Raw genomic sequence first — 16,117 nt, 5'->3', positions numbered from 1 at the left:
TTCTTCAAAGTCAACTGTGACTTGGTTATATCAAATAAGGGTAGGAAAATACTGCTTTAATGTCCGTTACCCAACAGATCAAGCGCTGCTGGTGCTTGAGGGTCTGGTGCTGGTGGATCCAACAGTATGATGGTATGGTACCAGGCACTGTAAGACAAGCCAGAGTCAGACCAGTCCACATTAATTCATGTGAACGTCTGATTGTGTTCCATGCATCTTAGTAATAGAGTAGTGTACCTTGTATGAGGCGGGTAGGATGCCCTCCACCACAGGACATCCTTTATTTAATACCAGGATCCTCTACTTCTCTCCTCATATGTCTTTGTTTTTGTCATAGCCTATTTTGATACACTAAAAAAGAATTGAAAATTAAGTGTATTCAACAGAGTACCTATACTTGCCACACGTGAATAAAATCGCCCGCTTCAGTGGCAGAATCCAAAAGAGCTGAGGTGAGCGCTAGCTTTGAACACTACGGAAACAGTCAACATCGACACTTTTAGTAAAGCTACTGAAAAATCATCCAAAGTGTGGAAGTTTATCGAACAGGTTAAAGATGAGCCCGAGAAAGTAAAGTGCAGCTTGTGTCAGCCGCTTCTTGCATATCACTCGACAACAACCAACGTGGCGTATCATTTAAAATGGGTAAGGCTGTTATGCCATCTTCATTTTATATCCCAACTGTGGATTTAATCCAAGAGATTGGGCTGCTAAAAGAGGTTTGGCAAGTTCTTTTTCAAGCCATGTTGTTCCTATTTTATGTGCACTTTTCTCACGTGTGATATTCCCATTTGCTGACTGCAACCGTGTTTTGGTTTTGTTCATTTTGCTTTTTGTGTCACTCAATAAGTTAAGGTACTGTTGTTGCACGCCTGCCATATTTGTCTATCTGAGTGTATACTTTTTTTTGAGGTGGAAAAAGTCACAAATGAGATGTGTTTACTTGTAGTGATACCAGTAGCTGTGCTCTAAAAAACAAAAACAATGTTCGATGACAATAATGTCAGTTGGAGGTGTTGCTGGAATGCATCTGAGCACCTCTGCTTTGAAACTTGGATGTGCCTGTGGGTTGTTTTGCAGCCAAAACCTAGATCGGTTTGGTTTTGGGCTTTTTGATACGTTTGAGTGAAAACTGGAGCTTTGTGATCACTGGATTGTGATCAGAGTCAACATCATGCATGCATCGTGTCTGAAATGCAAACTGACAGCGATGTAATTGATCGTTTCTGGCCCTATCTCCAGAGCTTTTCCATGGATGCCATCTTTTTGGGGTGTACGTCCAACCACGTATTTGTGATGTCGACCAGCAAGGCACCACTCTTGCTTCACTGTCATGGACCCTAATGTCTGATCATCTATTCGTCCCTTTCATTGGCAACCTTGGCATTGTAGTCTCCCATAAAAAAAAATGTATGTTGTTCGACTTAAATATAGAGAGTATCTAATCTGGGGGACTTGTAGAAAGAGTTGATATCTTGATGGGATGATTCAGCTGTTGGAGCATACGCTTTGATGATGCTGACATTGAAGGGACTAGACTCATTCTTTAGCCACAACTAGATGACCAAGTTGGAAAAGTGCTCGTCAAGAATAAGCGCAATCCCGTATTTTTGTTTGTCCCCTCCTGAAAAGAGGTTGCATTTGTTGTCCTTGATGAAATTGCGACGCTGGGGCGCCTGACCTCGCAGAGGCAATGGATGTTCATTCTATCCATCTCGACTAAGACGTTGTCTAACTTTCCTGCTTCATATAGCGTTTGAACGTTCCACAAACCCATCTTTGACAGTTGGTTCTGAAGTTCCTGGCAGATCTAATGTCTAATGTTGTTGAAACCTTCAGTCACTGGTTGACGGCCCCACCAGTCTCCTTGTGTCATCATGGTTTACTGGGCCTTGTCCTGGGATAGCCAGTCAAGTTGGCTGGTCAGTGCTGCTGTTTGCAGCACTTTACGTCACTAGCAGGTTGTACCAGGACCAACCTTGGTTGTCTCATCTCCTCAGCTGGCAGTTTGTCGAGTTCCATCATCGGCCACACATGCTGGTCACTTCCAAACGACCCATGAATGTGTTTCTCTATGCATTTATGACACACTGTTTATTATGTTGGTTTTATCTGGACTATGGTCCATAACCATCCATTCACAAGCTTAAAAAAATTGTACATTTTCATCCTTTTCATTCACCATAGAAAATTAGTGAAAGCAGTTACATGTTAAACACAGGAAGTTAACAACTATCAGTAGCTACTGAAAAAAGGATTAAATAAATTCTACTTCTTCCTAATCCTTTTTGGGCATGTTGAATTGTGCAAGTGTTAAAATGTCATGTAACTTCACAAAGTAGGATACCACAGCACAACGTAACATAACATAGCACAACATAACATAACTTAGCATAACCTCCTACCACAGTTCTGGAGGATGGAGTTCAGTCCCAGATTCTGGAAATATTGGATCGCCACTGGCTCCAAAATGTCATTCTAATATCTCCATGAAGAAATTTCCTTCAGAGAGAAACGGCCCCACACTATCACACTGGCCCCATTGAAAGATACCAGCAATTTGCATTGCATTCTCTATGGTGTCTCCATACTTGGATGCGGTCATCCAGCTTCCGCAAACAGAACCTTGATTAATCACTGGACGTTGCCTCGAGGTTCCCTTCCCGCTGCTGTTGACACCAGTACGAGTAGTACTGACAGTGAAGGGCAGTCATTCCTGGCATCTTTAGCGACACAAAGACTGGCCGTGTGCAGCTTTTTCTCACCATCTGACGAGATGAAAGATCTGTCATGAATACTGTTGTGCAATTCCTGACTGTAAGGGAGAGTTCACTCTGAAACGTTTTCAGGTTGAAGTACTTAATCGATTTCATCCACACGGCAACGACCTTCTGGGTGCCCGAAAAAGGCTTCCAGAGTGGGAAAATCTGATGACGTCACTGCCCCGTTTCCATCACGTGACCAGAAGTGACCGTTTACAGGGCCATGTAGGTGTGCCCTATACAGTAGTTTTCACCCAGTGATACGTTCTCAGGGTGATGTGACTATATACTAATACGACACTGTCTGGCCGTGATTTTTTTTCAACCCGTAAAATAAAACAACAACCCAGAAGCATTCCCGTGTGGACATGGCCTACATGTCTCATCCTAAAGCTCTCCTCCCACCGAGAGGCAAACTATCAACAAAACAAAATTTGGGGGTATCGGTAAAGAGGAGTGGACCAAAATCCTTCCTGAGATGTGTGCAACGCTGGTGACAAACTACAAAAAACGTCTGACTTCTTTGCTTAGCAGCAAAGGTTTCTCACCACCAACTTTGCAAATAAATTTGAATTTGAATTAAGGATTGAATAATTTTGAGCACAACTGGATATAGTAATCCCTCACCACTTCGTGCTTTGAATTTTGCGGCTTCACCCTCTCACGGTTTTGCAAAAACAATAAATCATGCTATTTCGTGATTGAATACTGACCAATATCAGTAAAAAAAATGTTGCATGTTTACATATTTTTACATAAATTAAGCATTTTCAAGCATAAAAATGGCTAATTGAACTAAAATAAAAATATAAGGCATTCAGAAAACACATTCAAAGATGTTATTATACGTAGTATTCTACACTCGTCACTGGGTGTCAATGTTACTGCAAAGTTCGGTGAAACACACAAGCATGATCGCCGAAACAGGCTTTTATTGCAGCTTCGAATGATCTCACAACTGGCACAATAATCCCAATCACAAACTACTGTTCCGCCCATAACCCATGCCAAGATAAAACTCATCTGAACCCCCGACGCCACTTCCTGTCCACTCCCCACTCAAATCCCCTAGCACCGGAAAACATTTACAATAACACAAACAAAAGCCGTATTTACAAGGTCGTAAACAGGTTTTCTATTCTGTAACTACAAAAACATTCCATTTATGAATAAGGAATCCTACTTGGTGGAAATTCACTTATCACGGTCGGCCCTGGAACCAATTAACCATGATAGATTATTGTATGGCAAAATATGGAATTGTCACATACCAAAGTGGTGCTATCGGAGACTGTGCTCAGTGATCTTGAGGTAGCGTGATTGTGCTGGCTGGTGGTCATCATTGGAACAATACTGAAATAATATCTGAATGAAACAAAACATCATGCAGCTACATGCTTAAAGGGCTGCAGAACATCTGACACAGATGAAGAGATGAGCTGCTTAGACTGAGGCATCCCAGCTATTTATATTACATGCAGCAAACCAGGTAGAGCATTTACAAGCATAGTAATCAGTAGTGTTACCGTAACATGTGGTGGAGTGGGTGGAGTGATATGCCAGCCTGGAGGTCAGAACAGCTGGCTTAATCAGGTAGATATCATTTGTTTATGTTGTATAATAGGTGTTTGCTGATGTATGTTATGTGTTGAGCCAGGGGTGGTGTTTCATCTGCTGCAGGGTGGCACGCTGTTTGGGGCGTACAGCTAGACACAGCTGCAAGAAGTCGAGACATTCTGAAAGAAAAGACCATTCAGTTTAAGGGTGCGTTCACACTTGCAGTCCAGCACTCTAGTCTGGACCAAAAATGTGAAAAAGATAACTGGTGCACACTAAAGAGCGGTGAGGTTACTGTTCACACTGACGAACACTGATGATTGGACCGTGTATGTGATGTGATGTTCCAGGTTTCATATGCTCTTAGGACTTCTGTTTCTATACATTTGGTTTTCTATGAATGTTTGAGATGTAATGAAGACGATATTAATTATACTGTATAGGGCGTCAAATAGGTTCTTCCTAGTTCCTCTGTTTTACCCGTAGAAGGAAATGTATGGCGTCAAATCAGTGCCAAAATCAATGCATGTAAAAACCATAATCAGCACACATAAAGACCACTGTCCTCGTGCCCGTGGGCTCTGAATAACTGCTCAGTGCCACTTCATGCTGTCATGCTGGCACTCCATACAAGCACGCGGTCACTCCCTCTGCCTTCTGTGTGCTCGGCGTTGCTGAGTTTTGGGGGCGGACACTGAATAGACAACTCCCCAACCCCTCCTCCTTGCTGATTGGTCACTTTAAACACCTACTGTGTCCGGGTGAGAAGGTGGGTCATCATGGTGGCAGAATTTGGTTGAAAATTTAGGATCGAAAGAGCTAAGTTGAGCTGACTTGTCTTTATTAAGTGCATGAATAAATATTCTATAATGTAAGAATAAAATTAATTCCTTTTTAATGCTTTACATAATTAGGTACAGTATAACAATTGATAAGCAGCAGGGTCCTGCAGCATGGTGCCAGTTCGTTGTAGCTCTTCGCTAACAGTCCACGAAGCACCAGCTACCTCCTATGCCTCGACCTGCTATTCCTCCAGCATTTTATCTCAGCTACTTGCTGCTCCTTTTGTTACCCTTTTCTCTCGCTTGCCTGCCACGGTGTGTATACTGTTTTGCCTAGCCCTGTGCTGCTGCTAGTGTATTCTGTTAGTGTAATTATAGTCCTTGCCGTTCTACCTCATTGTTTTCGGTAGCTCCTTTAGTTTAGCCCTAGTGTGTTTTCTCCCGTGACCCCTCCGGGTGATCTTTTGTTGTACTTGGTTTAGTCCCCGTTTTGGCTCCTCAGTTGCATCCTTTTTTGTAATAAATCCTCTTGCACCACCTGCTGGCTCCTCGCATCTTGGGATTCTCGTGCCGGCCGCAGGCCGATACCTGACATTTGATTTGTCAGCGATAACGGAGCTAGGATATCAATGTTTTGACATACATGGATTGGTTTTGGCATCTTACCACAAAAAAAATGTATCGAAGTGAAGTCGTAACTTTACAAGAATAAAGTCATAATATTACGAGAATAAAGTTGTAAATTTATGAGAATTAAGTGGTAAATTTACAAGAATAAAGTCGTAATTTTATGAGAACAAAGTTGTAAATTTACGAGAAAAAAAGTCCTAAATTTACTAGAAAAAACTTGTAATATACAAGAATAAAGTCGTAAATTTCCGAGAATAATATATTTACGAGAAAAAAATAGTAATATTATGAGAATGAAGTCGTAAATTTACAAGAATAAAGTCGTAATATTACGAGAACAAAGTCGTAAATTTACTCAAAAAAACTGGCAATAGTACAAGAATAAAGTAATAAATTTACGAGAATAAAGTTGTATATTTACGAGAAAAAAATAGTAATATTATGAGAATGAAGTCGTAAATTTACAAGAATAAAGTCGTAATATTACAAGAACAAAGTCATAAACTTACGAGAATAAAGTCGTAAATCTACTCAAACAAACTGGCAATAGTACAAGAATAAAGTCAAAATATTACCAGAATAATATTGTACATTTATGAGAAAAAAGTCCTAAATTTACTACAAAAAAACTCGTAATAGTCCAAGAATAAAGTCATAAATATATGAGAATAAAGTCGTATATCTACGAGAAAACACTAGCAATATGAGAATAAAGTTGTAAATTTTCAAGAATAAAGTCATAATATTATGAGAACAAAGTCAAAAATTAATGACAATAAAGTTGTAATATTACAAAAACAAAGTTGAAAATTTATGAAAATAAAGTCATAAATTTACGAGAATATAGTCGTAAATTTACAAGAATAAAGTCGTACATTTCCGGGAAAAGAAACGTAATATTCTCGTAATATTACGTTTCTTGCTGTAAATTTATGAGAAAAAAAAGTTGTAATTATTTTGTTCTCAATGTGGCTCTAATACCCCGTTGTACCGTTACACCCCTACTTAAATGTGATTCTATTGGCCGATTTAGCTGAAATCCAGTTATACATCCAGTCGACATTTTTGTAAAAGTTTCACTCAAGAAAATAGATTTCTAACAAAGGCTATTGATGTCATTTCAATGGGAACCACCTTGGAAAAATACAGTACCTTCAATGACTAGCCAGAGATAGCGTAGCGATGTTGGCATATGCTGTAAGATGCTTGCAATGTCAAATGTTAAATGTTTCGGTTAAAACTCTGCTGTTCCTTGCGCTATACCTTGTGATAGTTCAGTGCTGAGACCTATTCTGCTGCTAACAAAGGCCATGGTATGAAACATGTTGCCATGTAGTAGGCGGTACAGTAGGGCTCCCAGCTGCCATACTGTAGTGGGACCAGCTTTGAATTTTTTGCGTATATGCCACTCTGGGGGGGCTAGTTCGAGGGTACCTAAGAGACAAGATAAAAAAACACACTTTTTTTTTCAAAAATTTAGGTCATTGTCTAAATTTGCCTGATGTGGCCAAATATTATACCTCGGAACTTCCAGAAGGGTTTCCTTTGTACAAAACTGCCACAGCCAAAGTCAATAATTCTTATATGCGGGTTACCAGAACCATATTCTACCAGGACATTTGTACATTTGATGTCCTGGTGAAACACACCTTTACTGTGCAGGTCAATGGCGGCATCCACCAACTGATTTAGAAGGATCTAAAGTCAACACAGAAAAACAGGTACTTTTTCAAAAATGGAACACACACACACACACACACACCCAGCACTCAGGTATGGTACCTTCGCCTCATTTTCATCCATACAGCCTCCACGGGATATGAGGTAATCTGAAAGCTCCATAGAGGGAATTGGTCTTTCCATGACGAGGATTAGTTCTTTGTCCAGGTAATACCAGTCCAGAAGCGAGACAGCAGGTGATTTTCCGATTGCTTCTGGTCCGCCCGCTGCTTTCCGCATGAGGGCGACTTCTAACGGGGTATTATACTTCTGCAGCCCAACAGACGCACAAATATAAATATCCGATGCGGAAAAACACAAAAGTCCATGAAAGCTCAATACTTTGGTGGTGATAACTTCGTTTTTGTGCTAAGATTTTTCAGTATGGAATTTTTGGTGAGGTGCAGGGTCGTACCGATTTCCCACACTGAGTAGACATGTACCTTGCGTTACGCGTCTGCTCAGTAAACAAGTCCAGTGCAGCACAGCCTTTGGCTAGTGGGAGTTACGGCTAGTAATAGTGCCAACAAGAAGCCTCTTCCGTCATTAACGTCTCCTTTTTGGGAACAATTGGCCTACCAATTGACGAAAGGCGAAAGCAATGTGCCGATATTGTCCAGTAGAGATGTTTAGGGCTACAAGTTGGAACTATTAATGCTGCACTTATTATTATTAGGGGTGCTCCGATCGATCGCTGATCGGTATTGCGGATTTCCGCGATAAATCACAAGATCGGCAAATGCCGATAAGTGCCTTCCAGCGCCGATCACAAGAGCCGATACGTGTGGCTAGCACTAATTCAGCCTGCAGCCAACACCAACATGCCACGGAAACTATCTTGCAGGGGTAGCAAGTTAAAAAACTTTAAAACGGCAGTTGAAGAACAAACACTTGACGGAGTACGGTGCGTTTTTGAGGCTCACGCTGTGGTCGTCATTCAGACACCAGTTAACGCAGCCATGTGTCTAACACTTGCGCGTATGTGTGTGACAGTCAGACGTCTAAGCTGATAACCTGAAAAATAATTGAATTCATCACACGAGATGAGCAACCTTGTACTCCCACATCCAAGGAAAGTCTTAGCAGTCAAGGGACCTTGGAATTGTCCTGACTTTTCCCCCTTTCCCCCTTCTACCCCTGGCCAATAGCACTCATCATGAATAAATGGGAAAACTTATAATTAATCGGTATCGGCCGATTTAACTTCTGAATGATCGGTATTGGAATCGGCAGCATAAAATCCTGATCGGAGCATCCCTAATTATTATACATTAAACTCATTTGCTTTGTCACCTACAACACAGAGCTGAGATGGGGATGTTTTCATCAGACAGCTTAGCTAAAAAAATGTATGAATGAATAATTCATTCTATTTTGCGGTTGAATGCAGCCTATTATTAGTCAGAAATATGCATATTTAAGCAAATGTTACGTATTTTTTGCCTAAATTAAGCATTCTCACGTATAAAAGGCAAAATAAAAAAAATACTAATTGGATGGCAATCAGAAGACGCATTCAAAGATAATGTGATGATATGTAGTATTCTACACAGGTCACAAGTACACAAGCACCAGACTTGATCGCCGGAACAACAGGCTTTTATGGCAGTAGATATTATTGGCACAATAATCTCTAATAAAAATCCCTCACAAAAACACCACTGTTGCGGCCGTAACCCAACTCAACTCTGAACCCCCGACATCACTTCCTGTCCGCCCGCCACTAAACTATCACCGGAACACATTTACAGCAACACACACAAGCACTAGTCTTATTTACATCTTAAATAGCTTATTTTCTGTTATGATGTCTACTATATTGGGGAAGACGAGTGTAACGGTGACTGTCGGGGTGTTATTTCATGTCTAGATTGCTCTAATGATTAAAAAAAACACATTTAAAATCAGGTTTTCTATACTATAACTGCAAAAATATTCCATTTATGAATAAGGAATCGTACTTGGGGGAAATTCACTCTGGAACCGATTAACCGTGACAAACAAGGGATTACTGTATATTGACCTACCTGTAGATTGGGAAACTATTATATATCATTTCACTTTTATCCTTTTTTAAAATTATTTCTATTCTTTATTTGAGAATTGTATGCATATGTTTTACCATGCACATGACAATAAAACTCTCTTGAATCTTGAATCTTGAATAGGAGAATTGCCTGTCAGCAGGTTGATTTTAAATATCATGAAAGCTGTTTACATCATAGCTAAGACGTTTCATGTTTTACGTTTAGTTCCTTGACTGTACCCAATGTACGTACCAAACCATACCTGCTGTACCTTTACACTCCAATTCATCATATTTACCTGTAATTCATCCTCCACACTGATATTAGGAATGTGTTTGATTGCCACCTACAACACAGAATTTGAATATGCTGAGCATGTTCACGTACACTGAAGAGCAAAGACGTTGGTATTGCTTACTGGTAAAGAGTCAGATCTTCTGTGGCCTGCAAACACAAATCCAAAGCCACCTTTTCCAAGTGCTTCCAATTGTTGATATTTTGCATCAAATTCCTCTGCAGAAACACAATAGACATGTTTTTCTATGACCCGAAACACTGATGATATCTGTAACGCGTGTGTCTATGGATGATTTTATTACGTTTAAAAGAAATGTACTATTTAGGGCAGGGGTGTCCAATTTTTTTCCACTGAGGGCCACGTAAACCAACATGTAGATATTCTAAGAAGTTATATATATTTCGAGAAAAAACTGCATCCCAACTTCGTGATAACGGTGAAAAAGCATATTAGTATGAACTTGGGTCTTTGCTAGGCCTGTCGCGATAACCGATAGCACGGACAGCGTAGCCTTCGTCCCGACAGTCAACGCTTACGGAGGCGTTTGGTTGGCAAATATAAACTAAACAGTGCAAAATGGTGCGCGCTCAAAGACAGTGTCGCTCGCTACATTGCAAAAGAAATGCAACCACTCAATACGGTTACATGGCATACATTTTAAACATACTGTCGCGTCGCCGGGAGCACTTCCTGTTTCCCAGCGTGCTTTGCTGACTGCTGTTGTAAATGGCTGCTAAGCTACACGTTTAGAGCTCACATAGTTGTTGTTGTCTGTTGTTATCTAGCTATTACGTTGCTGTGTGATGTTTTAGCTCTTTTCTTTAGGGCATCGTGAGAAAGACTGATAGGTGGAGCGCTGACCTCCCGCGATTCCAGTGTGGTTGATAAGATCATTGTGCGCGCTGTTGTTACTCTGCTTGCAAAATAAAGTTACCTCTGGCTCGTGAGCGCCACAATACGTACAGGCAAAATCTGTGTCATACGAATGTGGCTCACACAGGTACACTACACTTGAGTACAATCTGGAGGTTCAAATGTGAATTCCACCTCTCATGACAATGACTAAAAATAATGGTCTCCAAAAATGTTGTCGATAACATCGTTTATCAACGATAATTTTTAGCGCAATTATCGACAAGCAAAATTTGTTATCGTGACAGGCCTAGTCTTTGCCCGCCCCCACCCACTTTTGCTGTTTTTTAAATTTTCCAAACATTTCCACTTTCTTTTTACGTAATCTTTGTAAAATGTTCTTTTTGTAATATTATGACTTTATTCCATCTAATTTTGACTTTATTCCCATAATATTTTTTCCCCAACCTAATTTTGCAAAACTCATGATGTTACAAGTTTATTCTCATAAAATTGCAACTTTTTTATCTTTAGAAAACAACCTTTTGCTCTTAATATCTTGACTTCATTCTTGTAAAATAAGTGCTGACTTTTGCTGTAGTTTTTTTGGTTTTCTTGTTAAATTACATTTTTAGAATGTGCCGTGGGCTAATAATTTTTTTTTTAAAAAGCAGCGGGCCGCAAATGGCCCTGGGTTGTTCTTCGGACACCCCTGATTTGGTGTAATGCATTTTTAAAATAAGACGATAAGGCTGCGTGCTTTGGCGTGATCGACTTAGTGCTCAAAGCTGGTATTTTAATACCAAAGACTGAACATATTGTAGCGTCTATACAGATGCTGTTGTAGCAACGAAAAGGTGATTGATCAACAAGCTCCTTATTGCAAATAAATGCTACTATCAGCCGGAAACACGCCAAAGCACATCAGCACAGCAACAACAACTCAGGTATATGACAGGTATAACTTCTGGGTCGCTACAATATGCATACAGTAAAGATTTGTTGACATTTTTTCTGTGGCATAACTCAAATATTCCCCCCAAAATGTACTTCTGATGGGCTGAATATGTCACTTGTAGCACCTGAATGATTACCAAGTCATGTTTCCTAAGATACAATTTCTTAAACATACAGTATTGAGGCAGGGCATTCACTAGCTTACCTTTACTGATGTTTTCTTCAGGTAATATGCTTTTATTGTCCTCTTCCGGTGAGAAGGAACGATGCAAGAGCGCAGTGCTCCGACTGCTTGTGGACGTCTCCTCACAAGCGCCAGCATTCCGATTTGTGACATCCTCTTCAGTGGATTTGGTGGTGATGATGGTTGCAGAATGTTGATCAATACCCATCCAGTACTTTTTCACTGCCTCTTCTTCATCGTTGGACTCTATCTTTGGGTTACTCATCCAAAAGCCATCCAGCACATCGGTCGTGTGGCCTGGCTCATGCTTATTTCACAGACGACAACAATTTTAAAACGTATTTTGATTCAACTTAGGTTGTTTTTCCATAAAAGCATTGTTGTTTTGTGGATAGCTAAGTGCAGTGACCCCTCACTATAACGCGCTTCACTTTACACGGCCTCACTATTACATGGATTTTTTTGTGTACAATTTTTTTACAGTGTAGCATGCTTTTTTGGGTTTTTTTTTTTTACAGCGTATGAACACATTGTGTTCTGAGCCTGATTCACTAAGGGAGAACCCGCATTGTCTTCTGCCTCCCGATTGGCTGAGGGACTGTCAATCAATCTCCTCCATGCCATTTGTCCGGTGCAGTACAGAATAGTTCAGCTTGCCTAATTCACATAACTGTCCCTTCACTAGCAGTGTGGCTCTTCGTGCTGTATGTTTGCAAGCTTTCTCCCCGACAAAACTCACAATGTCGACTAAACGCTCTGCATCAACAAAGGAACCTGCAGTTGCATCAAAAAGGCAGAGGAAGATGCTAACCATTGCACAGAAAGCTGAAGGAACTTACGCAGCTGTAGGGCGCCATTACGGAATAAATGAATCTTCAGTTCGTACCATAAAGAAGGAGGAAAATAACATAAGGACGACAGCAGCAATAAATTTGAACAAGGGTGCAAAAGGGGCTTTAACTGTCCGCAACAAGACCACGGAGAGGCCGCCTCTGCGGATGCCGGGGCAGAGGCATACATGAACAAATTTAAAGCCATCATTGAGGAAGGGGGACATAAGCCTGAACAAGGGTGCAAATATGGATGAGACAGGCTTATTTTGGAAACACTACATTGCTTTTTTCTATTAGATTTTTGACATTTTAATGAAACAACTTTGCACGCATGTTTGACTTTGACTTTGTCTAAAATCACTTTGTGGAAAAAATATTGGGATATACTGTATATCGTATATCGATATTTGACATAAATATATCGGGATATGAGTTTTGGTCCATATCGCCCAGCCCTAGTAGGGCCTCACCGATTATTCGATTAATCGAAGCAACAAGCTCCACATTAAGTGACTAAGTAACGAATCGTTAGTTGCAGCCCTACTTATCATACGCTCGTTAACATAAAAGAAGAAATGGTCTTGTTTCTACAAGGTGACTGTCAAAAACACTAAAAATGTTGTTGAACTTGTATGTCAACGAGGCAAATTTCATATTCACCAATCTAGAGTGATATCATGTAAGACAAATATTCACAAATTTTACTCAAGATTTTATATATGCATGCTAAAGATGAACATGAAAAATAGAAAAGCCATGAAAACCTCCCACATTCTAGAGAACATTGTAAAAACTACATTATAAACAATAACTACATTTAAGAAGTGATGTATGATGCTTTTTTTATCCCTCGCACATGTTTAGATCTTTTTTAAATTTCATACTCCCAGTTGTTTTTTTCTGTCTGGATAATAATGATCTATGATCTACTTTTTATGATCACATTGATACTTTTCCGTAAGACTTTATTCTTGCTTTTTAAAGGTTGTGCGACATTGTTATTGATTTTTTTTATTTTTTAAACCCTCGATGGTCGCCATCTAGGCTACGAAGCAGAACGGGAGGGACTGTCACTGCGCAATCCGTCACAGAAACGCTATCGGTTCTACGCACGTGCAGAACGCGTCTACATCCGCCTACATCGGCCTATTTTTCAGCAGTCACAAAATTACAACATAATTGATCTTATTTTTTCCTTATATCATACACATGTTGTAAGTGGATAATTTATAAGACGTATTTTTCTGGTTACATAATACGTTTTGTAAAAAAAAATACAGACAAAAGTATTTGCTGGGAAGATACTGTATGTTTGGATGGATGGTATTTCTCCATTTCGAAAAAAAACCTGTAGCTGAGCCCTCTACATTAATCCATCATTGCACTCTGCTTTTGGTTGTTTACAATCAAATATAACTGCACTTGATGTGTTTAATTCTGTTTATTTACATGTTTTTTTTACTTAACCGGATATGACGTTTACGTCCGCACCACGTGCATTGCCTATCTTTTTACGTAGCTCCGCCTTGGTGGAGGTCATACGACGACAGAAACATCCGCATGCTAACCAACACTTGATAATATTCACCAATAAAACAAGCTCCCAATATATTACATTTATAAAGTATGGTTATTGACAATTTATATTCATACATTTCAAAAATAATAACTACCACGCCACGTGACGTCGCAGAAGCGCTGTCGTAAAAGTGTGCTAACACGCATGCGTACAACCGATTGCTCAGTGACCATGACTAACGCGAAATAGTTGAACGTAGTTTCTGGTCGGTGCGTACTGTAGTTGATATGGGACAGATAACTACAAAATTGGCGCCCTCGGGAACTACACAGTACACAGTGTTAACATAGTATACTTATTGGAGTGTACTGACGAAAGTATTGGATTTTTGAGACCCAGCCCAACTCCAAAATCAGTAGTTTAAAAGCACAAGAGCATGCATTACAACAGCCCATCACTAAGACTGATATATTATTACAAGGACGTCTTTTAGTGAAACATTAATTCAAACCGTTCACTTAAGATTTAACTCGAAATCAGTGCGGCCACTGTTTATATTTCAGATAGATACGCACCTTGAGCAGCTCCCAAAAGCCGTACCATTGTGCACTGGAAAACAATAGACGCCATAGTTGTCTTTCGAAACACCATGAAAGGCTAAATGAAGTGTCTATGAATCTTAGTTATCTACTGCGTCAATTAGGATATGTCATAAAGTTATGACGTCATATGACTCAAAGTTTATCATGGTAAACAGGTCATGCGACAGAAGAGCATTTCCGTATTTTTCACTGAGGGGTTGTTTTGCCATATTGGGCCACAAGATGGCAGCCTTGGTGTCCTCATCCTTTGGGCCGCTGATCGGCCACAGGCCAGCATGAAACATTGTTGTGCAAAGGATACTTAATAGCTCGTGCACGCCACAAGAAAAGAAAAAAAAGACCAGGGTGAGCAATACAGGTTGAGAACGTTTTGTATGTGTGTTTCTGGTCATTTAATCTTGCGTTAGGGAGGAGAAATAACAGTAGGATGAGTGTGTTAGGATAGCTGTAGCATCATTGGGCGTCATGTAAAGCAGCACTCTTAAAATCTAGTTTGTGGAGAGTTATAATGTTAGAGGTGAGTGGTAGACCAACCTATGGGCTCTAGTGGAGGATTCTGGTTAGTTTGAGAGCCCTGTTAAAAAGTAGCGGGGGTTGCTGCTAAAAACACATGCATTATTTCATTTGAGTGAGTAGATCTTTTGCACTGTTTTGTGATAATTCAAGTTCATTTCATTGATGCTTAAATTTTTTTTTGCACATGTTTGAGTCTGTCAATAAACCTGCCAAGCCTGGGGAAACTGTAAGTCTGCCTCTTGAATTTTCCCAACCCTCGGATGCCACATTGCAAAACACATGCAAGTGGCATGGAAAATCATTTTGCATCTAAATGGAAATCACAAGCACAGCAAAGTACAAGACAGTGAGCTTCTGTCACAGAGGACGTTTATGTATATGAAGAAATGAAAATGCCAGGAAATGGTGAATCAATTGCGAGAAAATAAACGCCACAGAAAGCAACTTTTTACATGCTTGTTGCTGAAGCAAAAACTGGTTGTCTCCCAAATAGACTGCGGAGACACCTGCAATGATATCTTCAGGGCATTCAATCGATCGCAACTGGACTGTTCAGGTTGTCTTAGAAGTCCAGTTGTGATCGATTGAATGCCCTGAGAATACAAGCACCTGGATGAATGAGAACATTCACAGGCATACCTGCAATGTTATCAAGATTGGACATAGAGCTAATTAATTCATCCTTATGCAATAAACGGGAACATACGCCCATGTTATGCATCTGTCTGGACATTGTTTCCTTGCACCTGGACAATAAAAACTATCCATTCATCAATTTTCTTCCACGTATCCGGGTCCGGGTCGCGGGGGCAGCAGCAGGGAAGCCCAGATTTCCCGGTCTCCAGCCAACTGTTCTAGCTCCACCGGGAGGACGCCGAG

At 40.2% G+C, this 16,117-nt stretch overlaps 1 protein-coding gene across 3 annotated transcripts; it reads right to left on the bottom strand.

Annotated features, from left to right (window-relative positions):
- Positions 1 to 2,377: 2,377 nt before the first annotated feature.
- On the bottom strand, positions 2,378 to 14,889 carry LOC129192658 (serine/threonine-protein kinase pim-2-like). 3 transcript variants are annotated; one of them, XM_054796901.1, is made up of 10 exons: positions 14,696 to 14,889; positions 11,790 to 12,075; positions 9,896 to 9,990; positions 9,776 to 9,823; positions 7,514 to 7,720; positions 7,252 to 7,429; positions 6,995 to 7,165; positions 4,289 to 4,498; positions 4,034 to 4,127; positions 2,378 to 2,768 (listed from the first exon to the last, which is right to left on the bottom strand). In XM_054796901.1, the coding sequence occupies exons 2-8, from the start codon at positions 12,031 to 12,033 to the stop codon at positions 4,404 to 4,406; spliced, it is 1,038 nt and encodes a 345-aa protein (XP_054652876.1). In that variant the 5' UTR covers positions 12,034 to 12,075; positions 14,696 to 14,889; the 3' UTR covers positions 2,378 to 2,768; positions 4,034 to 4,127; positions 4,289 to 4,403. The 3 variants fall into 3 exon arrangements, with proteins under 3 accessions (XP_054652876.1, XP_054652877.1, XP_054652878.1); XM_054796902.1 differs by lacking the exon at positions 14,696 to 14,889 and having other exon boundaries at positions 9,896 to 9,921; positions 11,790 to 12,401; XM_054796903.1 differs by lacking the exons at positions 6,995 to 7,165; positions 14,696 to 14,889 and having other exon boundaries at positions 7,381 to 7,429; positions 11,790 to 12,401.
- Between the last annotated feature and the right edge of the window lie 1,228 nt (positions 14,890 to 16,117).

Source organism: Dunckerocampus dactyliophorus, chromosome 13 (genome assembly GCF_027744805.1).
Source record: "Dunckerocampus dactyliophorus isolate RoL2022-P2 chromosome 13, RoL_Ddac_1.1, whole genome shotgun sequence".
Lineage (NCBI taxonomy): Eukaryota > Metazoa > Chordata > Actinopteri > Syngnathiformes > Syngnathidae > Dunckerocampus > Dunckerocampus dactyliophorus.
This window is presented reverse-complemented; position numbering and strand designations above follow the sequence as displayed.

Excerpts from the sequence above, each read along its gene's own strand:
- LOC129192658 (XM_054796901.1), bottom strand. The coding sequence starts at position 12,033 with ATGAGTAACCCAAAGATAGAGTCCAACGATGAAGAAGAGGCAGTGAAA. Across the intron at positions 9,991-11,789 it reads TGAAGAAAACATCAGTAAAG|AGGAATTTGATGCAAAATAT; the intron begins GTAAGCTAGTGA and ends GTGTTTCTGCAG. Across the intron at positions 4,499-6,994 it reads CAGCACTGAACTATCACAAG|AATGTCTCGACTTCTTGCAG; the intron begins GTATAGCGCAAG and ends CTTTTCTTTCAG.